Source organism: Recurvomyces mirabilis (assembly GCF_035927965.1).
Source record: "Recurvomyces mirabilis strain CCFEE 5264 chromosome Unknown scaffold_20, whole genome shotgun sequence".
Lineage (NCBI taxonomy): Eukaryota > Fungi > Ascomycota > Dothideomycetes > Mycosphaerellales > Teratosphaeriaceae > Recurvomyces > Recurvomyces mirabilis.
The window spans coordinates 230,377-255,389 of record NW_027041954.1 but is presented as its reverse complement, the minus strand read 5'-3'; the positions used below and the strand labels follow the sequence as shown (position 1 = coordinate 255,389).

Sequence of the window (25,013 nt, the reverse complement as noted above, 5' to 3'; positions counted from 1 at the left end):
TATAAAGATAGACCTGCAGACTGTATATAAAGATAGACCTGCAAATTCATCCTACGAATAATCATAATCTCGCTGCAGCCGTGGAGTGCCATATTCAATCAGTGGTATGTATCCTCCCGGACCGGGGTTGTTGACTTCTGTCCTTTGACCGTTCTGGTAGTACCTCCCATCTTTGTAGAAAATCAAAGTGCCACCATTCAACAACCTATGATGACTGACATGATGCGACACCATCGAGAATCTGTTTGCAGCACTCGCCAGAGCGTTGACTATTGCGATGACCCCAGTGATGAAAGGTAGAAGCTGGGAAGGATCTGCTAGAGTCCCTGTGGGCCCGATGTCCGCTGCTGTGATTGTTCGCTCGACCGAGAAGATGAGTATCACTACATATGCGCAGGCGAGGGAGTAGAGCATCACCAAACCGAGCTCTTTCGGCCAGCTGTACATCCAATCGATTAAGCGATCCATCCAGTTTGTTTCCGTACGCTTCTCCTCGACCTCGTGGCTCTCGCGATGCATATTCCGCCGGAGTATGGTCATGACGAAGTAATCTCGTCCGTAGACAGCCCAAGCGGAGAGATAGATGGTGTAGGGTATGGCTTCTAGGATGATTGTGACGCCGGATTGAATCCACATGAATGCTAGCATGTAGCTTCCCTGCGCAGGCCAGACCTTGAAGATCCATAGTGGGTTGGTCACACCATCCACTACTGCCGGTGTTCCGGTGTAATGCACAGCATCGGTAGCGGTGAGAGCCATGGTGATATTGGTAGCTCCGACACCAGTAAGCACGGCGAATACCAGCAAGAAATTGAGACCCTGATCTCGGATGACCTCCCAACGATGCAATGGCCGATTGTCAGCCGTCTTCCATTGTCTACGCTGATACCCAAAGCTGAAGAAGAGCAAGAAGGCACCCGGCGTAGTGATGATGAGGAGCTGAGCGAGACCGATCCAAAGCTCGGACAGTGATGCGGTGTGGGTGTTGTGTTTGTTCCACCATCTGATCAGAAGCTGGAGAGCAAGTATGATACCGGAGAATTGCGATTTTGGGTCCACGTCGTCGAGGTAGGTGAAGCCAATCACGAATGCGAAGCCTTGGAGGTAGCTCCCTGTTCGCACGCCGATACCGTAGAGGGCTTGTGGGTTGAGAGGGAGTCTGTTCTGTCTCTCGCCGAGAGATGGTGGAGTCGAGTACGACCCATCAGCTGCGTTATCAGGCAGAGATGACGCATAAGTAGTAGTTGTCCATATCGCGAGGAGGAGCAGGACTAATGCCAGGACTCTGGGAGCAGTGTATCTTGCCATGGCTGCTGCAATCTGGTCATGACAGGGAATCGATCATGGCCAGGTAGAAAAAGGAGCGAGCAGGTCAGCACGACAAGGAGCGATACAGTAGAAATATCGAAATTGTTGAGGTCGCCCGCCAGGCTGCCCGAAGGCGACGAGGCTGCGAGACGCCACCACAAGGCTCGCGGACGGCGCCATGGTCTTATGGCGCAGCAGCGTGACTGCAGCCATGCTTGAGGCCATCTGGATGCTCACCCCACCGTCCTTGAGGGTACTTCGTGGGCTTGACAATCCCACCTACGAGGTGGGCGAAGCAGACGAGAAGGGAGTGGTGAATGTTCACGACCAAAAAGTTTACAGCCGCTAGCGCCATACAGAAATGCACCATACAAACGGCGCGAAAATGGGGGGCACTGTGTACGTATGACAGGATATACCTTACAATTAATTCCAGATCGGATATCCATACATCACTGTCCCTACTCCTTCAAACTCGCCGCAAAATCCTCCACCGCCTCCTTAAACCCCGGATCCGGTTGAAACCCCAACCTCAATGCCTTGGAGACATCATACCTGACCCCCCAACTCTCCAACAACCCCATAACCTCCTCACTCCCTCTCTCCCTCTTCACTAATTTCACCGCCTCCTCCCCACCCACCTCCCTCAACGCCTGCAACATTTCCTTAACCGTCGCCGAGATACCAGGAAGATTGACTTGCCGAACATGACTCGGCATACAATCCCCCTTCAACTCGAGCGCAATCATCAAGTTCTTCGCGAGGGTTTTCGGGGAGCAGAGCCAGCTTTCGAAATCATCGGGACAAGGACATGAACTCTCCTTGCCCTGCAAAGGTTCCCGAATAATCCCACTCATCCAACTACTAGCCGCAGCAGTAGGCTTCCCCGGCCTCACCGAAATCGTCGGGAATCTGAAAATAAAGCTCGGGCCCAGGATGCCTCGACGAGAGTAATCATTAATCGCGTACTCAATCATGACCTTCTGCGCCCCATAACTCCCCTCAGGCGTGGGCACCGTATCCTCCGACGGCATCTGCGGCAGCGGTTGTCCGTAAATAGCACAAGAACTCGCATATACAACCCTCACGCCCGGACATGTTTTGCGGATGGCTTCGAGCAGTTTTAGTGTGGAGTGGAGATTGACGTTGTATCCCAGGTCGAAATTCTCTTCGCTGCCGGCGCTCATGATGCCGTGGAAGATGTAGATGGCGTCGAGGTCTTTGGAGAGGACGGAGGCGGCATCATTTGACAAATCGGCCTTGATACATGTGACGTTCTTCGCGTTCGAAGTCTTGGGTGGGATAGGGGGTTCGAAGATATCGGCTAGGATGAGATGATGGTTCGCTTTGGTGTCGGCGAGGAGGTGGGAGGCGAGGAGTTGGCCGACGAAGCCGCCGGCGCCTGTTATCAGGATCTTCATGGCTGTGTGTGAGTATCCGGTTGGTGTTTCTTGCGAGCTTCTGTTGTTCGTGGATTTCGCCTATTGTCCTCCTGTGCTTTCGCAATGAAATCGACGTGATAGGTTCAGAGGAGAAGCTGTAGACGTCGTTGAGGGAGCAGAAACACAACTGGAATAGAACGAATTGGGGTTCCACCGTACCTGTACCTAACACTTACATCACTGCGAGCTTGCTACAATGATACGCCGAAGTCGCTGGTAGTTGTGCCGTAGCAGGATGGAAGTTCACCAGCATGATGATGAGGGGAAGAAGAAGAGGAGCTGGTTCGGCAATTGATTTGCAACACCAATAGCCGTCAAACGCCGAAAGCATCCGTTGACCAGCAAGGCGGTCCTTCGTGCATGGTCTGTTAGGCATGAGAAGGGTAGACAAAGGCTGTACAATGCATTGGGCTATGCTATACTATACTATGCTATGCAATACTATGCCACCAACCAGACCCTAGAAACAAGCCCAGCTACACGACCGACACTCATGCTAGCCTCGAATCCTCAGATCACACAATCAGTCAATCAATCAATCAATCCCCACCTTATCCCAGCCCTCAACTCTCAACCCCCTCCCACTCGAAACCTCAATAACATTACTAAACCTACTCGTCCTCCCACTCCCCGAATACGGAACACTCGTCCCATCCCTATTCCTCCTCAACCCCATCCCGCTCCCCGATCCCCCTCCACCCCCACCACCACCTTTACTAAGCTTCCTAAGCTTCTTCCTCGCCACCATAACCGGCACGGAGGACTTCGTAACGAGGTAATTGGAAAACGATCCCAGCAGGACGCCCTTGACCGCGCTCCTACCGCGGGATCCGATGATGACGAGCGTCGGGGTGAGGAAATCGATGACTTCGGTTATCATGTGGCGGGGGGATTTACAGTGGAAGACTTCGACCACGACGCGGACTTGCAGGCGGGTTTTGCGGAGGAGGTGGATACTGCGGTTTGTTATGTCTTCGATCGCGCGGCGGCGTTCGGTTTCGGCGGCTGTGTAGACGCCGCCGCGCGAGCGACTTCGCGGATCTGATATTGATGGGACGCCCGCGTTCTTACTTAGGGGTGAGGGACCGGGAGAAGGAGGCGGAATATTGGTAGCCGGGAGCCCGTGGACGATGGCGGCTGTGTCGCGGATACTATCTGCGCCCTTGCCGATTTCCACTCCGCCTGAGCCGGAGCTGGCGCCGCCGGCGCTGGCGGATTCTTCGTCCATGGCGTAGAGTGCTAGGAGGGTGTCGCCGTCCCGCAAAACGGTGCCGATGGTCCATTCGAGTGCGTATTCGCTTTCGGGGGAGAGGTCGGTGGCGACGAGGTAGACTCTTTGGCGTTTGCGGCCTTCTTCTGCTTCGCGCTGGAAGTGCGCATAGTCGCCTCGAATAATTTGTCGAATTACTCTGTGTGCTGAGGGTGTGCTGTGGACTGCGCTCATGGTGAGAGGCAGTTTTTGGGCGACTTTTGCATCGGTGTGGCTTTCGTCGTCGCTGCCGAGGGGTGTTGCTTGGCCAGATGGTGCGGTGTCGAAGGCTGTGCTGGGATGGACTCGGCGCTTTTCTGTCGGTGGCGTGACTTTGATTAGAGGATCTCGTTGGAAAGATAATTTACTTTCTCCTTTCGTGGGGTCAGGTTTCGGGGGAACTCCTATCTCGGAGTCTACACTTCCTTCTCGCAGGTTCGTACTCTTGCCTGATGTGGTACGTCCAGGCTCCGGCCGCTTCCTACCTCGGCCGCGCTTTGAGTCGTCTGCATCAGTGTCGTTGTCATTGTCTGCATCGGCATCGTCGTCGCTGCCGGGCGCATCTTCGCCTGGCACCGGCGGATCTTCCTGTAACCTGCCCGCACCCTCCGAGCTCTCCAGTGATATGTGTCGACTATGGCCTAGCGGCACAGGACTACTGTTCGCGCTTCGTGGTCTCCGTGGATCATTCGGGCCAAGGTCGCCTGGCAGATGTGCAACTGCTGGAGATTTCGGCCGTCGTGGATCTTTTGCGCCAAGGTCTCCGGGTAGCTTCACCGTCTGCTTGCCATATACAGATGCCATGGCGCTCGGTCTTCGTCGGTCGGGTATCGGGTTGCCTAGACGATCGAACTTGGGACGCGCAGTGTAGTAGTCTGCGATGGTGTCGTTATGGCGGCCTGATATAGGCGGTGAGACTGGTGGCGATGTTGTGGGTGAGTGACTGGACGCGGCGTGTCTTGGTGTGGTTATGTCGATTCGTGATGGCTTCCCTTGAGCCGTGTCGACTTGTGCTTTTCCATCGGCCAGTACTGTGGCCTGACCTGGTGCTGGCTCTGCTAGCCGTGCCTCTGATGCTACATCCTTCCTCATCGCCTCCCTCACCACATCCTTGGCCGAATTGCCCGACTGCTCCATCTTCACTGTGGCTCCCTCTCCCTCACCGCTCTGGAACCCGGTATGCCTTTCCTTCTTGCCTTGATCACGTGCTCATTGGGATGATCTAGGTTACCTTGGACTCTTCTCGAGTGCACTCGTCTCAGTATAGCGATCATTCAGTGTAATCGTAGCTGTACATCAACTACCTTCATTCATGCAATGCCATGGTCTCCATGCGCGTCACCGAGAGATTCGAGTTACCCCGCCGGCCACCGGCGTCACGTATCTCCGGCATATGTCGGTAGTCTCGTCGGCAGTGGCAGAGCAGATCCCAAGGTTCACGATGGCAGAAAGCTTCCGCCACATGGCAGGTGTCAAGCCAAACATAATCTGAGACATGAGACAGATGCATTCTGTTAACAATTATAATATATCACAATCAGACCAGTCGGCACCGTGGACCGCCGACCATCATCCACGACCCCGCATATCCCGTGCCATCGGAAGACGGTGGACGAGATGACGCCGCTTCGAGCGGTACCTGAACGACTCCACCAGATTAGAACAATAATGAGCTAGTCAACACCTGCATGCTGGATATGCTGCTCGGGGAAAGTGTTAGTATCGAATGTCCGACTCTCACCTGTATAACTACCATTCCCGTCCCATCCCCTCTCGTCTATCAACCTCACCACACCATACCACGACAATGACCGACCCACGCACCGGCTCCCGCTGGATCTTGGGCGACAAGTTCGACACGAAACACCCCCACCTTGAATCCATCGACGCCCTCTGGAACAAGAAGTGGAAGTTCCCTTGCACACGAAGCCTCTACCCCTTCCACGACGGCAAACTCGAAGACTTCGAACCAATCTTCGAGACCCTCATCAAGAAAGGCATCCACGATGGCTATAGCGTTGAATACACCAAAGAATTCCTCCCCACAGCCGAAGAACTAGTGAAGAAAGCAGATGAAGCGAGTGGCGCGGGAAACAAGCAAGAAGCGATAGATCTGTACCTACGAGCCTGTGCCGTCTATCGAATCGCCCGCTTCCCCTACATCAACAGTGACGTCAAAACCGCCGCCTACGAAGCCCAAAAGAAAGCCTACATGAAAGGCGCAGCATTATGGGATGTCCCAATAGAAGATATGTCCATCCCCCACACAGCCGGCACAGCCAAGGATGAAGGGAAAGAGATCCCACTTTACCTCCGGTTGCCAAAGAACACCTCGAAGGAGAAGCCAGCGCCCGCTGTGCTATTAATGTGCGGCCTAGATGGCCACAGACCCGACAACACCACCCGCAGCGACGAATTCCTCTCCCGAGGCTGGGCAAGCATCATCGTCGACATCCCCGGCACAGCCGACTGCCCCGCCGACCGCCGGGACGCCGCCTCCCCTGATCGTCTCTGGACCAGTATCCTCGACTGGATGGCCCAGCAGCAAATCTACGACATGTCTCACATCATCGCCTGGGGCCTCTCAGCCGGCGGCCACAACGCCGTCCGCGCCGCGCACACCCATGCTTCGCGCCTCGCGGGCGCCGTGGGCCAGGGGGCCGGGACCCATCATTTCTTCTCCCGCGCTTGGTTGGAGAAGGCGAAGGATCACGAGTACCCTTGGACGGCCCTCCCAGCGCTCACGGCGAAATTCGGCTATAAATCCGAGGACGAATTCATGGATCATGCGCAGAAGGATTTCTCGCTTGTGGAGTTGGGGGTTGTGGAGATTCCGGCTACGAGACTCTTGTTGATCAATGGGACGCATGATGGACTTATGCCGATTGAGGATAGTATGTTGATGATGGAGTATGGGACGCCGAAGGAGGCGAGGTTTTTCACGGGACTCTTGCATATGGGGTATCCGCCGGCGAATGGGAGTGTTTATCCTTGGATGGAGCAGGTGATGGGGTCATTGAAGGCGGCGGGCAAGTGCATTAATCAGAAGACTAATGAGCATTGATTAAGCCGACGTGGGATGGATGAGCGTTTAAGATATAGACTATGAGGAAACTGCGCTGATCGGTCTGTCTAGATTCTGCTGTAACTCATGTGCATAGCGAGAGCGGTGGGATGACAGAAGCGCAAGTAAATACGGGATCGTGGAGCCGGAGTGTCGTGTACGTATGCCTGCCACTTCCACGATACTTGCTTCCTCCTCCCCATCTCTCTCGCACTCTCACACACACATTGCGCCTCCCTCCCGCCATTACTTCATTACACTCTTCTCCCTAGGCCTATCCAGAACTAGACATGCTGGCACACCACCGACACGTATCAGCCACCCTACGAAGAGCCTCTGGTCCCCTGCCAGCATCTGTGGGGTTTCAGACATAACTCCCCTTCGAACTCCGCCCACTCGATTGATACGCCAGTCCCTGCGCCGGCACGCCACGCTCGTACCGGTACCCATAGGTCTGGGCCATCCAGTCGTGGTTTCGGAGCCGGACTTCCCGCATGTAGACTGCTTGGTCTTGTGTCGGTTCGAGGGAGTCTTCGGGGTCGCGGCCGTGGATGAGGGACCAGATGCCCTGTTGGTGAGGGGTTTGGTATTAGTGTGTGAGTGAGGTTGGGTATTCGAAGGGCAGGGTGGAGGCATTGGGGTTGGGGTTGTTTGTTTTTGGGTTGAAAGACCGGAGGTGCAGTCAGGGACAATGGGAAGGGATAGGTTTAGAGATCGCGGCGTTCGAAGAAGTTCATTCTCTTCGTTTGTGCGCGAGGAAAGGGGGGGGGGGGGTGCGCGTTCTTTTTGCCATGACGGAGGCGGGGCTTGGGATACTTACATAGCTGATTGCTACCGCGATTGCGACGCCGAGGATTATGAGGAAGACGATCGCGGCATGGGGTAAGGGGTCCATGGTTCAATCGGTATCGAGGGCGGAGGGTGAGTGGTCGAGGCGTGGGTCCGTCTACACCGTTGTTGTCCCTGGTCGAGCGAGCTGAGCGAGGATACTCCCTCGAAAGCTTCCGGATTGACGCAGGGTGTGCGGTGGGTGCTAGTGCTATCGCTCACTGTTCTTGAGCGATGGCCGCCGTTGTTTGACAGAAGCTGTCGAGGGGGATACAATCCTGTTCTTGTGGTGGATGGCCGACAGGAGTACGCGTGCGGTGCTAGTACTGATCCACCCGGATCAGGTCTCTCGTAGCGTGGTGCTTGTCCCCAGACGAATGGTTCAGCGATGTGAGTAGGAGGGCTGATCGGTATCGTCCAGTCGGCTCCAGACTTCGAATTTAGATATGGTAAACGAGTGTCTTCCTCCTCAAAGAACGAGGGTCGTTGTATTGATAATCAAGAGTGATCCGCAGTGGGAAAGAAGGTACCAAATGGCTAGTGGCCATCTCGTTCCCAGGCTGTATACAAATCCATATGCGAAGTTCTGCCGAATCCGAGCGCAGTGAACACATCCTTGCCACACCTACCTGTAGGATCCCGCAACTGCCTTGTCGTTCACGCGCGGCCTGCATGCTCGTGCGCCTAATCATCTTATGCGGATATGCCATTGCACGACTCGATACCGATATATCGAGCTGGCCAATGGCACGATGCTGCTCGTTGCAGGGACGAGGGAAGGGATGGAGCGCAAAGCTCGATAAATCTAAAGGTCCGTGCACGCTGTCTTGCTCCGCCTTCCTCCTCGCTTCGAACATTGTCTTGGCGTTCAAGTATCGAGCTCGCCGATAAGAAGCCTCCTTTCCCTACGACAAACATGGCGACCTCTACCGTTTCGATGTCGAGACCTCTCGTTATGCCACGCAGCCAATCATGCAGGAGAAGAGGAAGCGAGTTGTTCGGGCGAAGCCTAGCAGGAATGGGTGTCAGACATGCCGGTACCTACCTTCGTGCTTATATGCTGCATGATCAACACCATACTGACCAGACTGACGCAGAACAAGACGCATTAAGTGCGATGAGGCAATTCCGGCTTGCCAGCGCTGTGTGAAAAGTGGCTGGAACTGTCCTGGCTATGCCAAACAGCAACAGTTGATCGAGGAGGGCGTAGTTGTGACAGATGACCGCTCGCCTACATCAGGATCCAACGACGACACGCCTCCGTCGAGTACTACATCACCGAACGTCTTCACACAATTCGCGTCACCGACTACGCCAGGCGAGATACCTAATCGCTCCGCCACCTCGCTCGGCTCAACGATCGTTGGAGCTAGGTGGGGTCTACCCCGTGTAGCCATTTCCATCTCCCCACGGATCTCCCCAACTTCCACCTTCCGACTCAAGATCACAGACGTCGAACGACATGCCTGGGACTTCTTCTACGCCACGACATATCCAAGTCTGCAGATCATAACGCCACTAGCCGGCCTCCTGCTTCCCACGATTCAGCTGAGCTTCGAGTGCGAGCCCATCTTCCGCGCCATCACTGCGACTGGAAACGCACATTCCGATCCCGGTTCGACGTTCGATACGTCGCTCCGACGATGGTACGTGCAGGCAGATAGACGGGCTTTCCATAGGCAGTACGGACAAGCGCTATCATCGTTACGGGCGCATATGATGAAGAATGCGCATGATGAGCAAGGGCTGCAAGTCGTGCTGGGCTCGTGTTTGCTGCTTGTCTTGTACAATATCTTGGAGGAGCAAGCGAGTGATGCCAAAGCACATTTAGGTAAAGCAATGCCGATAATTACGATACGACGAGCGTAAGATCGGCTAACACTTACCGTAGGACTTGGGCTACGGATCCTGCAAGAACGCTCGCCCAACGAGAAGATCGTGGGCCATCCCATTGTTCCTCCTCCGGGACCTTTTGCACGCCCGGTTCTCGAAGTCTTCAAAACTATGCTGGAAGAGGATGCCACGCTCGAGTCTGCGACGGCACTCTATCAACCGCCCGACGACAGCTCTCTAACTATTTCCAACGACTTCCCCAACCTCGCCGAAGCACGGGTAAATCTGGATGGCTTAAGAAGCATGTACGAGCAACTTCAGAAGCAGCTAATGGATATAGCGAGAGATCGTGTAGCGGAGTTGTCCGGTGATTCTGCCTCACATGCTGTGACCTCTTGCCTGACGGTCTGTATGGCCAAGACTATGAACCTTGATGAGCATGTTGTCTTGCAGGCTCGCATGCAACGGCTCAAGAATGACTTGGACGCCTGGTCGAACCACTTCGCCCGCTTACTTGCGAAGTCTGGTGAAGTCAGTGGTCGTGCACCACTACTCCTGCAAATCCAGCATTTCGCTACCAGCTTCAGTCTCTACAATCTACGAAACACTATCGAGGTCGACACCGACCTCTGGCACGCGCACTTCAAGTCCGTCGTGGGCTGGTGCAAGGAGTTCATCCACCTGACTGCCACGAACCTACTATACTGGATGCAAGATCCGAGCAAACCTCGCACCGAGACACAACATGGAGGTTGGTCAGCCGAGATGCGCGTTCTGCCTGCTTTGTACCTTGTTGGTACCAAGTGCCGAAATGTTGAAGTGCGACGACAAGCAATGGATCTTTTGAATACGGCGGATCGACGCGAGGGCATACATCATAGTGCTGTGCTTGGAAGAATTGTCGGTGCGGTTATGGATGTGGAGATGCAGCTTGCAAGATCGATGCAGGAGCGAGAACCATCTTTAGACAAAGAAGTGACACAACCGGGACATTTCGATGAAGCCGTACCAGAGGCAGCGCGCTTCTCAGAGGTCATTGTTGGTGGTGGAGAGGGCCCGCCACCCTTTGTCAAGTTGTGCTGCAGTAGGATTCTACCAAGTCTTAAGGAGGGTTCCGGTTCTTGGGTCGAGATCAGTGAGTGGCGGGCTGATTCCAGACCTTTCGTGATGAAGAAGATGGGCAGTCAGATCAGTGACCTCGGTCAGAATGTGAGGCAGCCGAGGACATTCTGGGCACGGGATCAATGAGCGACGTCTTGGATTATAGACGTACTGTTCAACTCGGCTGAGTCAGTACCGTGTTGCAACTGTTAAGGATACGACATGCCAAGCCATTCCCCAATAGCGAATTTGGTTGACCGTTGAACGAAGCATAAACAGAATATTGACCCAAGCTTTGACCAAGACGTCAGTACGTCTGTCCAATCACAATCCAGCCGCGTTTGCTTCGCGCTTGATATGTCTCAAACTCCGAAGCTCACCCGCACGAGTCCTTCGACCGAAGCAGAGCTCTCGAATGTTCATGTGGCTCGCGCAGTTATCGCAAGCGACGACCAAGATACTTGGAGGACGGCAACTCGACTGAAGACCACTGCTATGGCAAGACATTTCTCGATCTGCCAAGAGAAACAAACAGTTTCAACCCGTGTTCCAGCATCCTGCTCCGCGGTCCTGGCGAGCCGTGATTAAATATGGATCGGGGTTGTCAATAAGAATCCTGCTTCTCCACCATGCCGTGACGTTGGGCCGATGACATATGTTTGATAACGGTGGAAATGGTGATAAGTATGTTTGGTACATTTCTGTGTTTGACGCCGCTTCTGTTAACTTGAAGTGCTTGAGGCGATCACGACTCTTTCGGTCCCGTCCACAACTCGAGCGATTAATACACCATGGGAATCAGTGCTGCCGGCGTGGTAGCCCTCATTATCGTCGGCGTTGCGGTATGTCCAGCCATTGTAAGCCCTCCAGCATTTGGCGAAGACTGACTTGCTGTTCACCACAGGTCGGCGTAGGCTTAGCATGGGGCATGTACATCACGTACAAAGGCAAGCGAGACGGAGGCCATCAGGAAGAACACGGTGATCCCCAGCAGGAACAGAGCGCCTACATGCGGGAAGTCCGACTCCGGAATCAGGAAGTCTTGGCCGGAAGCAATGGGACGCCGAATTATAACCCACACCATCGAAGCGATGAGGGGAGGTATAGTTATGGGTATGATCATTCGCCGAGTTCGATGCAGGATGAGCAGAAGTACGATCGGTACAATTACCATGGCAAGGCGCCTTATGTTGCTGAGCAGCAGGCGATGCCGGTCATGAGCGAGAAGCAGAAGGAGGAGGATGATGAAGATTATTGAACGGACTACACTACTCACTAGCTGTCGGAGGAGGAGGTAGCAGCGGGCTTGCTTGACCCACAGGCGGCGATGTCCACACAACCCGCTCGGTGCGGGTGCTGTTATCAAAATTTCCCTAGAAGTCGACGCTAAAGTCAAGCGAGGACCAACGCCCCCCAAAAGTCACCTCAGGCTGTAGATCTGGTGGCCTTCGACTTGCTGCATGGCCTTCTGTATCTACGCTGCTCGACGATCGGTATAGCCGAGCACTTACACTATGGGAACACGCTGCATGCTCGGTACCAGGACAATGAATGCAATGTGGATACTGCATGGTCATCCACTTCGCGACTGGGCGAGGTTGCTGGAGAACGACGGGTCACCCGATTGTGGTACCGACCAATGCAGGGGCAGGGACTGCACGCAATACAGGCATAACGTGGACGAAGATTTGCGTGCGACGGTCTTCAATGTGGCGCGATCGACGTCCGGATTTACGCATTTCGCATGAACTGATCGACCAACTACTGCAAGGGGTAAGGTCTCATCGACTTCTTCACGGATACGTACGGCCACGAGCCGGACTGGTATGCACTGCTAGTCAGACCAACTGCTATCAAGATGGCTGGACAAGACGACGAACATATGAAGATGCGATGAGGAGACCATGTACAGCAGGCCGAGTTGTGGCCCCGGTTACTCCATGATTCATGAGATGTCGCAACGATGAGCGTGCAGGAAGACAGAGAAGTGCTGAATGTATGAAGAGTACATAGGCAATATGAAGTGTGACTCTAGCAAACATCCGTCTCCGGGGCCGAATTCAAGCACGACAATCCGGTCTCGAAGACAAAGCGATGGTTTGACGATGTGGTGTGAATTAATGCTCGGTAGACAGAGCTGAAGACCTCCCGGCGCCTGGGGATGGAACAAATGTTCCCCCATGATCCGCGGACAAACCCGCTGCTGACCAATGTCTCTGCATTGCATTCAGCCTACCACGCACGCAACCGTATCCTCATCACGCAATATCAATAGGGCATAGGAGCTCTTTGCACCATGTATATCCGACTGGAACGGACCGCGGCTGAGCAAGACGCTCCGACTCCGATGCTAAAGGTACACTACATGTAGCGAGCCACGACAGGTGCATGGGTTCGTTAGAATCTACGACCCGCGGGCTCACATCATGGCATTGAATACCCGCAACAACGTCCTAGTAATCGGCGGCAGCACAGGCATCGGCCTCGCCACCGCCATCCTCTCCCTCTCCCAACTCCCCGGCGCAAACGTGATCGTCTCCTCCTCCTCCAAAGACAAGCTGGAGAAAGCCGTTGAAACTCTCAAAGCAGGGCCCACAGCCAAAGACAAACTAATCGACTACATAGTCGGCGACATCAGCAACTTCGCCACGCAAAAAGACGACGTCGAAGCCATCCTCAAAACCGCCACGGAGAAGTTCCCAGGCGGCAAAATCGACCATATCGTCTGGACTGCCGCCGGTCCCTCTAGCGCCACCCTAGGCGGCAATCCCACCAGTCAAGATGCCCTGACCGCATCTACAGCTCGGGTCTACGGGCCCTTGACCCTATGTCATCTCGCCAAGACATATATGAACGACACCCGCAGATCAAGCATCACCATTTCCAGCGGCGTCCTCGTACGTCTCACTTGCACTAGCACCTACAGACACAGAACCATACTGACGATCTCTAGGTCTACAAACCCCGCCCCGGCATCGGCCAAGTCCTCGGCGCCGCCAGCATGGACGTCGCCGCCCGCGCTCTCGCCGTCGATCTAGCACCCATCCGTGCTAACTCCGTTATCCTGGGCCCCGTTCAGACGACTTTACTCGATGGGTTGACCAAGGGAAAACAGGAAGTCGCTGATCATCTCGCGAACGCGACGCTGGTGAAAGCTATTGCGGGTGCAGACGAGGCGGCCGAGGCGTATTTGTATAGTATGCGGTGTGCGTTCGTGACGGGGTCGGGGATTGGTTGTGAGGGGGGGATGTTGATTACTTAGATTCTGGGCCCGAAGTATGGGTATCGAACCAGGGGGCGTGGTTAGTCGACGTCATTGTCAATGTCAATTTTCGATGCTGATTGTGGTTCTTGGTATTGTGTCATATCACGTTATACAAGCTAGTAGCTACGTCGAGCGTACGGTCTCACCGACTAAGCGAGAGGGGCTCTACTTCAGATCACCTTCTCTTGCACCCTGACAGCAGGCGCCTGTAATCCTCCACCCGCTCACCCAACCCTCCCCCTCCCACCTCTGAACCCACCACCCCTCCCACCGCGTCTCCCTCTCCCACCTCTCAGCCCGCCACCTCTCCCATCCCCAGGAAAAAACGTGAACACCGGCCTAACCCCTCCACTAGCCCCCAGCCCCTCAGCAACCATCACCCCGGGCTCCCTCTGCAACCTCAAGAACAACGCCTCCTCCTGCGTCACCCCCCACTTCGAATAACCCCTCTCCATACTCTCCCTCACCGGCCCCCGTAAGAACTGCGTGAAAGCCGCTTGCGTCGGCATAGGGACATCCATCGCCATCAGGAAAGCCGGGAACGTTTTCACGCGCTGAATGTTGCGGATCTCAGCTGCTAGGTTGGCGGCGGCGCCGGGGGGTGGTGCGCCGTGGCGGGCGAAGAGGTCGGTGCGGATTTCGGTGAGATTTTTGGGTGTCGTCGTCGTCGTGTTGGTGGGAGTAGTGGGAGAGGGGGAGGGATCGGTGACGGTTTTGAGCATAAGATGGGCGAACACTAGGAGCGTGTAAGAAGTTTTGCTCGCCTCGAAGCTCTTCTGCAGACGATAGGGACTGGTTTCCGACGGCTCCATGTAGCTCAACTCTGGCATATTCGCGCCGCGGGCGTCGAGCATCCAGACGACGTTGCGGGTTACTGCTTCTTTGATGATGGCTTTTGTTAAATCCACGGGGTTGGAGGTAGAGGTATCGGTGATCAGGAGTGTGACAAGTAGGTGGCCGAGATTCGGACAGGCGGTTTTGTCGCGCTCGCCGTCGAGGAAGCGTTTGATGCGGGCGTTGGCTTCTTCGGCGATCTTGGGGCGGTCGGTAGCCATGACGATGAGGAGGTGGTAGAGTTGGAAGTAGGATTCTACTGCTTTCTCGCTGGCGTGGGTGAGGGTGCTTTTGCCTTGCATGCCATAACTGTAGAGGTAGGAGGTATTTTTTGGCGGCTCGGCGGTTTCCGAAGTGGACTGTGAGAGCTTGACTGTGATATCGTTCATGAAGGCGTAGAGGACGTCGACTGGCTTGGGCGAGTCTGCGAGTTGGGCTCTAGTGCCGATTGCGGCTAGAGCGTCATATGCAGCGTTGCCCATTCTCTTTCAGTGGTTCTCGGATAGTGGTAGGGGTAGCCAGTTGTCGAAGTATAGACCCTGTACCGAGCGTCTGACGCCTAGCTTGGTAAAGGCATCTTCGGAGATGATATCGAATTCGGACTGGATGCTGCGACGCTCGATGTACACGCCCACTCCAAGTTTATGGGTCTTGAAGCCGGCTTTCAGGGTGTAGCATTGCATCTCGCGGACCTGGAGGAGGTTGTGAGAAGCGAGGAGCCGACTGAACCCGTTCCAGGCACGCGCAGCGATGAAGAGAGACTGCTCATCCATGTGCTCCGTGATGAGGACCAGGAGCTCGTTTGGCAAGTCGATGAGAAGCAGCTTCTGTCTTTTCAGTGCTTTGCTTGGGTCCGGCGTAGTCGTTTTTGCTTGTCGCAGGAAGGTGATACCTTCATGCGAGGGCGCATCACTCACTGGGATATCCGCCAGCTCGGCACCAGGGACCGGGCGTCTCCTCGCAGACGCCTCATCACCAAAGCCACATTTCGCACATCGGTAGCCGTCGAACCCCTGGTCGGTCCCACACTGGTAAGAAGCATCATGGCCCTTCCGACTTACGGTACCACCATAATCCTGCTCGATCATGTCCGAAGCGAAGAAACTCAGCATTTGAATACAGATCCCGTTGAGCGTGTATGCGGGCGTATAACCTTCCTGTGTGTTGAGGATGCTAGCGCAGATGTAGTCGTCGTAGACGTTCGGGTGGTCGACAACCGATTGAATGGTAATCTGCGGTGGTTTGATGGGGTAGTCGTCGCCGAAATTGATGGTGAGGTGGAGCGGGTTCTCGCCTTCCGGGGAGAGGATAAGACAGGCGGTATGCAGACTACTATCTTTGATGTCGAGCCGGATGCCAGGATAAGGGCTGTTTTCAAGCTCGGCGACGTCGCGGAGGAGGCGTTGACGGAGCATGGTTTAATTACGGGTGGTCTGGTCGGGTGTGGTAGCCATGCTGAAGGAGGTCTGTTCAAGCTGTTGAAGAAGATATGTGATGCGACGTGGCGTGGCTGCAGCTGGGGCTGAGCCGGCGATTGCTTTGATCAGATCTGGTGAAGAACGTGGTCGAGTTTGGGAAGGAGGGCGTAAGTAGTGGCGGGTCTGCCTGTACTGTGCTGATGAGCAATGTCCTAATTACGGCAATCCAGCATTGTCCAAGTGGTAGTGTAAACGAAAGTCCAGGTATTGTCGTAGGAGTGACCAAGCGTTTCTTGCTAAGCAGACAGTGTCTCAATCGTGCTGACGACCGTCTTCTCTCCTAGCGTCCAGGATCTTGCACACAGCACCAACTATTAGTATTAGTATTACTGCCACAAATGCGAAACCAAAAAGGTCGAAGGTAACAAGCTGCAGTGTTATATACATGCACAAGCAGAGGCTCGCACGGACCACACATGACTCAGTCCGGTGAAGAGGTGAATTGGATCGGGCTCGCCACCGCAAGGTAGAATTTTGCCGTTTTGGGCACCGCCGAGTAGATTCACATGTCGCACTCTGAAGTATAGTCATAGTCATGCGTGTATGGTGCAGGGTTTGAGGGAGGTTTTGGTAGATGGTGGCTGCATTATCAGCTCGGGTGGGAAAATCTTGGAAGCGAAGTTTGACTTTTTGTGTGTTATCGACATACAGATTTCGCTGCCCACCGATCATGCCTCCATATCTGAAACATCCGATGATAGCAGTACAAGGCGAGTTGCATCGTTGACGTTGCCTTCGCAGCACTTAAGCTCTGTGCTCCAATACGCGTCCTTCACAGATCCCTCTCATAAGTGACGCGCTCGAGGAAGCGCTCCCTTGGTCCGCTCGGCATACGCACCTTGACCTGCGAGTCTCCGTGCCGAGTCCGTCCACCTAAGCTCGCTCTCACGCGCAAGTTTGAGCGGTGGCAGCATCGAACAGTACGCAGTTCAGTTTCCCGTGCTCCGAGCTTGTTGGCAGGCTGTTGTCCCAAGGAAGTCGCGGTTGCCGTGGGTCTTCCACTGTCTCCCTGGCCTCGAGAGGAAGGCTAGGGTGACTCGCGACGATGTCGGCGTGTACTGGGCTCTCTGACCGCGAAAGCAGGGCTCTACGCCCTCAAGCCGCGCAAGTAAATGCCAGCAGGTCGACTCGAAAGTTGTGCTGTGTTCGTGCTATACTTCAGGGCCGTCCTTTCGATCGGTCGGGGGAAGAGTTCACATGGACGATGGACGATGGACTCGGTGTTTGAAGACTCTCTCTTGAGGCCAAATGCTCGAGAAAAGCTTCGTCCTGAGCCATCAATAACCGCATGCCATCATCTTCGTCATACCAGCCATCATCCTCAAATGATTCCCCCTTCCTCCTTCCACCGCCTCAAATACTCCTTCCCATCCATCGGACTCCCCGTCTCCGTATGCGCAAAGGTATCCCTCCTCTTCTCGATGCGTCTCGCGACGAACGGGGTCAGCTAAGCAATCACAAAGCATCAGCATCATCATCGCCACCTCAGCCCATACATAGTAACTTACATTGAAGTCGGTCAGATCAGGACAGACATAGGTCCGCACCTTCTCCCATGCGATCCTATAGCCACCGTACTTGGTATGCTGGCCCATGGCGCCTGTACGGTTACCCTTGTAGTAGTTGTGCGGGCCTTGTTTGGTTGTGAGGGCTAGACGCTTGATGGCGCGTTGGAGGATGGGGGTTGGCTGCATCGTGTTATAGCTGAACTGATCACAATCTATGCTATGCAATGGCATAGCTATTATTGTCCATCTCATCTTAACGTGCGGGCAACCACGGACATGAGCACGGATCTTCGTCCCACGTATCCCACGACTTTCATTCGGCGAAATCTTGGCGCATCATGTTCGAGAATTTAGAGGCGAGAAAGATTACATTCTTGCCAAACACACGCAGAAATGCCTCCACGACTAGCCCGCTCCTCGATCGCAGTCGCCGCTCCTAAAACCGCCAAGAACAAATCCAAGAAGCGAAACCTCAACGCCTACTCCATCGCCTCGCACACCATCAAGCCGTCGAGAATCGCCAAACATCGTCTCGGCGAATCCCTAGACGATAATCCCCGCCAGAAACGTCGCAAGACAGACTCGGGTGACGACAAGGTTGACGAGGAGGAGGAGGATGTTAGTGAGGATGACTCGACGCCACGCAGGAAGTTGCCGAAGAGCAGAGGCAGGGGGTTAGCGGCGGAGGGGAACGAGGATGGGGTGGAGGAGGGCAGTGATAGTGAGGGGAATGAGTGGGTGTTGGGGGGCTTGGCGGAGGGGGATGAGGATTCCGATCTGGATTCCGACGAGGCGTTTGGGGAGAGCGATGAGGAGAGGTTTGAGGGGTTTGCTTTCCGGGGCTCGAGTAGTGGGAAGGGTGTAATCAAGAAGAGGAAGGAGGGGAAGAAGTCAAGTGGAGAGGTGGATCTGGACGAGGCTGAACATAGTAGTGGCGAAGATGACGAAGAAGATGATTTCGGGGATGAGGGCGTCGATCTAGCTACTATGCTTGACGATGAGAACGCGGATATGGAAAGTGCAGACGACGATGAAGATGAGGAGAACGAGAGCGAGGACGAAGATATATCCGAACCAGACTCTGAAGAAGACGATGGTGCCAACGACCAAGAACGCTTAGCTCGCTTTCGTGATCGAATGGAAGCCCTGGACGCCTCCGAACAGCCAACCCAAACTCTCCCTGACGCCGAAGACGTCGGTGGTATCTCCCTCGAAGATCTCCTCACCGACATGGACCCAGCAGAGAAGAAACAATTCACCACCGCCATCAAACCAAGGAAGAAGTCCAAAGTCCCACAAAAGCTCACAGCACCCCTCCCCAAACGCCACCAAGACCGTCTAGACCGCGAGATCGCCAACCAGAAAGCCAAAGAGCAGTTAGACCGCTGGCGGGACACCGTGATCCAGAACCGTCGAGCCGAATTCCTCACTTTCCCGCTTGTGGACCCCACGCGCACAGAGCCGATGGGCAAAGACAAGTTCGTCACTGATGGCAAACCGCAAGGTCAACTGGAAGAGAATATCCGCAAGATCATGGAGGAGAGCGGTATGACTGCTCCCCGACCCGGTGCGGAGATCGTCGGGGACGGCGAAGACGAGATCATGCAGGCGGAGGAACTGGGGACGAATCATCTTCCTGTTGAGGAAGTTATGCAAAGACGGGCGGAACTACGTCGGAATCGCGAGCTGCTGTTCCGCGAGGAGATTAAGGCGAGGAGGATAAGTAAGATCAAATCGAAAGCTTATCGCCGTGTACATCGACGGGAACGGGAACGGTTGGCGGGGAGGGAGAGGTCGTTGATGGATCCGGAGGGTCTGGGCGTGGAGATGGATGAAGGTGAGAAGGAGCGGAATGAGAGGAAGCGGGCGGAGGAGAGGATGAGCACGAAGCATCGAGATAGTAAATTTGGGAGGGCGATGAGGGGGACTAATCGGATGGTTTGGGATGAGGGGGCCAGGGAGGGGGTGTTGGAGCAGGCGAGAAGGAAGGAGGAGTTGAGGAGGCGGGTGGGTGGGGAGGATGTTGGGGGGGAGGGTGGAGGGGGCGGGGATAGCGATGATGATTATGATGGGGAGGTTGAGGGAGAGGATGATGCTGCTGCGCTCAGACGGTTGAGAGGCGAGGGTGAGGGTGATGCGGAGTTGAAGGGTGTAGGCGGCATGAAATTCATGCGGGATGCTGAGGATCGGCTGCGTAAGAGGAATGAGGAGGATATTGAGAGGATGAGGAGGGACATGGCGGTTGCTGAGGGTGATGAGGATGGTAGTGATGATGCGGCTGAGCAGGAGGAGGGTGGTCTGGGCAGAGCTATCTTCGGGCCTAAGGGTAGGGAGGATGGGAAGCGGAAGGCTGTGAAGCAGAAGAAGCCGGAAATGGAGGAGGGTGAGATGTCTGGCGAGGAGGAGGGTGTGGAGGCTGAGAGCGAGGCTGCTGCTACGGTCGGGAAAGAGAAAGCACCGTTGAAGAGCGCGATGAAGAAATCTGCTGCGGCTAGCGGACCCCTATCCCGAGCAGCTTTGGGTCGTGATCGAAGGGAGCCGGGAGCGGCGTCTGTTCAACCTGAGAAGGAGAGTGTCGGGCTCAGTAGTGCATGGTTGAACGGCGAGAATGCGAAAAAGGGCAAGCAGGATCGTCGGAAGCAGAGGTCCGCGATACCTGCCGAGACGATCGATTTATCTACTGACCTCACCGTCGGTGGCAAGGAAGGCGCGCAAGGCAAGACGGTATCAGCTAAGTCTGCTGCGGCAGTCAAGCCATCTGCCAACGATAAACCAGCAGGGAATACCAATGGCTGGCAAACAGTACCCTACTCCAACGGCGGCGGCGACAACGACGAGACAGCTACCACCTCCGACGCCGAAGAGGCGGCCATTGCAGATCCCATTCTCACCGCTTCCGAACAGAAAACCGCCTATCACCGCCGCGCCTTCGCCGGCGACGACGTGGAGATCGCGTTCCAAGCCGAAAAAGAAGCCGATATCGCAGACCAAGACGAGCAGGAGACATCCTCCCACTTACCGGGCTGGGGCTCCTGGACCGGTACTGGCCTATCGAAGAAGATCCGAAAGGCCAACGCCAAGGCGGTGCATAACCCTCTGTTCAAACGCAAACTCCCTGGCGGTGGTGTCAAGGCGGAGGAGCGGAAGGATGGGCGGGTAGGGATGGAGAAGGTGATTGTGAGTGAGAAGACGGAGAGGAAGGGGAAGAAATACCTTGCCGCTGTTCTCCCACGCGAGTATGAGAATGGTGCGCAGTATGAGCGGGCGCTGAGGGGGCCGGTGGGGCCGGAGTGGACGACTAAGGAGGTTTTTCAGCGGGGGACGAGGCCGAGGGTTTTGGTTAAGGGGGGGGTGGTGGTGGGGGCAATGGAGAGGCCGTTGGTTTAGGGTTTGATGGGGGTGGTTGTTTGAGATGGGGCTTGGGAATGCTACTTTTTCCTTTTCTTCTTCCCTTCCCTTCAGGACCTGTGCAGGCTTGTACTGTGCTTGTGCTGTGCTGTGCTGAGGGGTGTAGGGTTGTACTACGAGGCGGACGTGTGTGTGTGTGTGTTGCTTGCCATGTCAAATCTTGTCACTTTTGTCTATTGTCTTGGAATCTCGTATCGGTTTGCAGAAAGTTTGTTGAAGTACTGTATCAGGCCGAATGAATGCCGACACGCCCCGCAATCTGCACGACATACATATCGCGTCCTTTGTTAGCGCGCCTGCTGTAGCTATATTGGAGTTTCAATACGAGGTCATACCTTCCCGTAAGAACATCACGCGCATGTTATAGTTTCCGTAGATCGCACTTGCCGGACTTTGTTATGTTCGTACGTCAGAGGAGCAGGCGGAAAGGTGCGGGAGCAAGGTGGGTTTTAATGGAGGGCAAGTACATTATTCACAACTGCTTAACTTCTTTCTTGACTGGCATGTACCCTTGCGTCCTCCCTTCACTCGCACGAATCGTTCATATCTCAATACCCACAAGTAAAATCACAGACCAACTAATAGACCGACGACACCAAATCGAAAAATGTTGACCCTCCTCGCTTCCCTCCTCTTCACCACCCTCGCCACAGCCCAATACAACCAGTCCGCCCCCTTCTACCTCCAGCTCCTCTCCAAGAACCACACCCTCAACGGCACCATCCTCGGCGCCTGCCACGAGGGCGCCGCAATCGAGGGTCTCTGTGCCTTCGGCACCCTCTTGCCCAACGCCACGGCGACATTGACGTATGCGAGCTTCCAGTTCAACACGTCGAGTTTCGCTCAGCCGGCGGATGTGTATGGTACGCCGGGTTATCTGACTTATGACCTTATGGGGTCGAATTTCAATCGTGGGTGTCTGCTTTTGTCTCGGCTGGTTTGAGAGGTTGTGAGCTGATGACAGTCCAAGTCTCCGAGCCGCTCTCCCTTTCCGTCAACCCTACTTCCAACGTCGCTGGCCTGCTCTTCGAACCCAGCTACGCCAGTCTCGAGGTCGCCTTCGACAAGCACAACCTCATGAATATCCAGAGTACCTCCGTAAGTTCCCCACCATCTCGAAGCTCCAAGACACCCGACCTTCTCTCCTTCTCTGCTAATGTTCATACTAGGATGACTCGGTCTCACCAATCGCTTATGTCAACAAGGCTTACTATCGCTGGTACGTCTGTACGACGAATCTGGGCTACACATACCAGACTCTGGCTTGGGTTGTGGGGAAAGGCAAGCCGCAGAATCCGACTTGTGTTGCTACGAATATTACTAGGGTCTTCGCGTAGGAGCGAGCTTGCAGTGACGGCTCCGAGTAGGATTTCGAGTAAGCTTGCGCAGCTCGATGGGTTAAGGCAATGATGGTCGCGTGTCAAGTGGTAATTCTGATGAGCAGAGTATGCTTGCAAACGGCATATGCTCGTTTTCAATCATTGCGGCAGAAACTACACTGCCCTTTCTTCCTGCTTTACCGTCTCAGACCGCATTGACATTGTCGAGTAGAGCACGTCCCTCATCATTGACCTCCAGGTCGACGAAAGTCTCAGAGCAGACCTTGCCATTCCATTCCACCCAGCCTACCGCTAAGCGCTTCGTCTGCTGTTGCCACCCATACGTATGTAATCGAGTCCGCAACCACAACTCACATTACTCTTCAGTACTACGGACGCCACTGCTCACATAAGCCACTCTCGAAATACGCTGCCCATCCACGCTTTCACCTCCGCTCTGCCTCATCCCTCTTTTGCCCTGATACAACACACCAACCAGTCCGCCCCCGTCCACCTCCAAATCATCTCCGACCATGCAAACCGCTACAGTACTCCCCTATCCTCCTCTCAGGAAGGCGCCGCGATCCAGACTCTCTGCGCTTTTCTTAGTACGCTAGACAGCATCACGACGAGCGGCAGCACGTTCCCGCTCGATTCGTAGTAGCGAGAATTTCCGGTGTCCCGGCTACTGGCGGAAGTGGTATGAGTGGCGCACAGTCCGGCAGTGGTGCTACGAGGCGGCGGATATCTGACTTGTGAGCTTCGGGGTACCGACACCAATGGTGAGATGAAAATCTTATCCCTCCCCTATTCTATGCGAAGGAAGGGTTCCCCCTTGGATGAGTTCGCCGATCAAGTGTTTTGGCGATCATAGCCTCTGAATCGCCCTCGCTTTCTCCATCAGCCCCCCGCCTCGAGTGTTGCCGATCTTCTTTGGTAAAGAACAATCTGATGAATAGCCAAGAAGTATCTCACAAGCCAAGACTTGTCGTGTGGCGTAGCCGCCTCTCAACCTGGTCCGCTACTGAGGTATGATCAGGGTAGGATGACTCTGTATTCCTTCCAGCGGTACGATATATGGCCTTGCTACCGATGGTGCATCTGCCCTACTATTTATCGGAGTGTGTCCTGTGCGTATTACAGCGGACGTGTGCACGATAGAGGAGAGGGGCGGTAGCATCTTGTGCTGGCGATCGTCAGATGTCCTCCTTGCGCCTTTTTCCACTGCCACCATTTTCATTGTGTCAATTTCGGCTGGCTCACCAAGCAGATCTTCCACTGCCCGACCTCTGAGCGTCGCCGCCAGCCGCGGTCGTGCCTTGGTATCGGTCTTGTCAAGCCAGTCGAACTGTAGATGTTATATGATAAGGTCAGAAGAGCCGAGGGCGTGACCGTGGCCGGATGTGGCCAGCCGTTGTGCATGCAGATTGTGCTTCTCCGATGGCCCGCTTTCTGTACCACCCTTGCGCAAACTTCACCGCATACGATGTTGGAAGGACCCGACTTGCCGTGAGCTCTCGGTGATCGTGGCTGGCAAATGGATGACGTCTCGTCGGGTCGACTAAACTACCTGCACCGGGAGCGACTTGTCTTCGATATATCGTTCCCTTGAAGCACGTCGTTCTAGGATGACATGCCAGAAGTCAACTGGGCACATTGTGTACCCGCTACGGCATACCCAGAAGATCGTCTACCTGTCGACTAGGACATCTGTGGCTCCTCTCGCGGTTCTGTAGCTGACTTGGATGACTCGCCGGTCGACTGCGGTTGCTCCTTGCCATCGACCTTCGTTCTGGTCTTTACTTGGTCGATGTCGAATTTGGCTGTGGATGATCTGCAATCGCCTGTGTGATGGATCAGTGCCTGGTCGAGATGGGGTTAGAAAATTTGACCTTACTGCAGTCTTCATGAAGTCGGTACTCGATGGCCACCACATTGGGTGGGCTAGATGGTGGTCAGCTGTTTTTGTATGACTTGTATGCGTGTATGAATGAGCTGACCATCGCTTATGTGTCTCTTGATACTTGGTACCTGCTATGGATCAGTAATGTTTCGGGCAGAGATTGGGGTGGTGAAGGCTAACACCAAGCTCTTACGAGGAAGCGAAGATGTGTGCAATTGTACTCGACTTGCGTGTAGTCGCACATTCTCTCACTTGACTTGCAGCGTACTCTGGCATTCAAGGATCGCTTCAGCGAGGTAAGCCGATGTCGTCGTCGTCGTCAGCGTCAGTGTCTCAATGGTGGTAGGGTGCGGCAGCTGATTCCGAGAGAGAGAGAGAGAGAGTGGTAAGACATCAGTTCGGAAGTTACCAGAGACAAACAACGTGTGTTTGAACATCGTACTTTGTGGCAGTCGATTGCGTTGCTAATGTAC

The 25,013-nt window shown here is 54.8% G+C and overlaps 12 protein-coding genes across 12 annotated transcripts; 6 read left to right on the top strand and 6 right to left on the bottom strand.

Annotated features, from left to right (window-relative positions):
• Nucleotides 1–51: 51 nt before the first annotated feature.
• On the bottom strand, nt 52–1,308 carry LTS14_007346 (uncharacterized protein; the record flags this gene model as incomplete). Its single annotated transcript, XM_064840038.1, has 1 exon — nt 52–1,308. The coding sequence occupies one exon, from the start codon at nt 1,306–1,308 to the stop codon at nt 52–54; it is 1,257 nt and encodes a 418-aa protein (XP_064692359.1).
• Nucleotides 1,309–1,769: 461 nt separating this feature from the next.
• Nucleotides 1,770–3,003, bottom strand: LTS14_007345 (uncharacterized protein; the record flags this gene model as incomplete). The annotated part of the gene is made up of 2 exons (XM_064840037.1): nt 1,770–2,769; nt 2,927–3,003. The coding sequence occupies 2 exons, from the start codon at nt 3,001–3,003 to the stop codon at nt 1,770–1,772; spliced, it is 1,077 nt and encodes a 358-aa protein (XP_064692358.1).
• A 282-nt stretch (nt 3,004–3,285) lies between these two features.
• On the bottom strand, nt 3,286–5,136 carry LTS14_007344 (uncharacterized protein; the record flags this gene model as incomplete). The annotated part of the gene is made up of 1 exon (XM_064840036.1): nt 3,286–5,136. One exon carries the CDS (start codon nt 5,134–5,136, stop codon nt 3,286–3,288), a length of 1,851 nt encoding a protein of 616 aa, XP_064692357.1.
• A 670-nt stretch (nt 5,137–5,806) lies between these two features.
• On the top strand, nt 5,807–7,063 carry LTS14_007343 (uncharacterized protein; the record flags this gene model as incomplete). Its single annotated transcript, XM_064840035.1, has 1 exon — nt 5,807–7,063. One exon carries the CDS (start codon nt 5,807–5,809, stop codon nt 7,061–7,063), a length of 1,257 nt encoding a protein of 418 aa, XP_064692356.1.
• A 364-nt stretch (nt 7,064–7,427) lies between these two features.
• On the bottom strand, nt 7,428–7,958 carry LTS14_007342 (uncharacterized protein; the record flags this gene model as incomplete). The annotated part of the gene is made up of 2 exons (XM_064840034.1): nt 7,428–7,631; nt 7,884–7,958. 2 exons carry the CDS (start codon nt 7,956–7,958, stop codon nt 7,428–7,430), a joined length of 279 nt encoding a protein of 92 aa, XP_064692355.1.
• A 964-nt stretch (nt 7,959–8,922) lies between these two features.
• On the top strand, nt 8,923–10,972 carry LTS14_007341 (uncharacterized protein; the record flags this gene model as incomplete). Its single annotated transcript, XM_064840033.1, has 3 exons — nt 8,923–8,928; nt 9,032–9,722; nt 9,783–10,972. The coding sequence occupies 3 exons, from the start codon at nt 8,923–8,925 to the stop codon at nt 10,970–10,972; spliced, it is 1,887 nt and encodes a 628-aa protein (XP_064692354.1).
• A 644-nt stretch (nt 10,973–11,616) lies between these two features.
• On the top strand, nt 11,617–12,083 carry LTS14_007340 (uncharacterized protein; the record flags this gene model as incomplete). The annotated part of the gene is made up of 2 exons (XM_064840032.1): nt 11,617–11,667; nt 11,730–12,083. 2 exons carry the CDS (start codon nt 11,617–11,619, stop codon nt 12,081–12,083), a joined length of 405 nt encoding a protein of 134 aa, XP_064692353.1.
• A 1,168-nt stretch (nt 12,084–13,251) lies between these two features.
• LTS14_007339 (uncharacterized protein) lies at nt 13,252–14,087 on the top strand (the record flags this gene model as incomplete). Its single annotated transcript, XM_064840031.1, has 2 exons — nt 13,252–13,722; nt 13,779–14,087. 2 exons carry the CDS (start codon nt 13,252–13,254, stop codon nt 14,085–14,087), a joined length of 780 nt encoding a protein of 259 aa, XP_064692352.1.
• Nucleotides 14,088–14,314: 227 nt separating this feature from the next.
• On the bottom strand, nt 14,315–16,339 carry LTS14_007338 (uncharacterized protein; the record flags this gene model as incomplete). Its single annotated transcript, XM_064840030.1, has 2 exons — nt 14,315–15,409; nt 15,482–16,339. 2 exons carry the CDS (start codon nt 16,337–16,339, stop codon nt 14,315–14,317), a joined length of 1,953 nt encoding a protein of 650 aa, XP_064692351.1.
• Nucleotides 16,340–17,723: 1,384 nt separating this feature from the next.
• Nucleotides 17,724–18,096, bottom strand: MRPL27 (60S ribosomal protein L27, mitochondrial; the record flags this gene model as incomplete). The annotated part of the gene is made up of 2 exons (XM_064840029.1): nt 17,724–17,849; nt 17,911–18,096. The coding sequence occupies 2 exons, from the start codon at nt 18,094–18,096 to the stop codon at nt 17,724–17,726; spliced, it is 312 nt and encodes a 103-aa protein (XP_064692350.1).
• Nucleotides 18,097–18,303: 207 nt separating this feature from the next.
• LTS14_007336 (uncharacterized protein) lies at nt 18,304–21,297 on the top strand (the record flags this gene model as incomplete). The annotated part of the gene is made up of 1 exon (XM_064840028.1): nt 18,304–21,297. One exon carries the CDS (start codon nt 18,304–18,306, stop codon nt 21,295–21,297), a length of 2,994 nt encoding a protein of 997 aa, XP_064692349.1.
• Nucleotides 21,298–21,925: 628 nt separating this feature from the next.
• Nucleotides 21,926–22,655, top strand: LTS14_007335 (uncharacterized protein; the record flags this gene model as incomplete). Its single annotated transcript, XM_064840027.1, has 3 exons — nt 21,926–22,229; nt 22,289–22,416; nt 22,488–22,655. The coding sequence occupies 3 exons, from the start codon at nt 21,926–21,928 to the stop codon at nt 22,653–22,655; spliced, it is 600 nt and encodes a 199-aa protein (XP_064692348.1).
• Nucleotides 22,656–25,013: the final 2,358 nt, after the last annotated feature.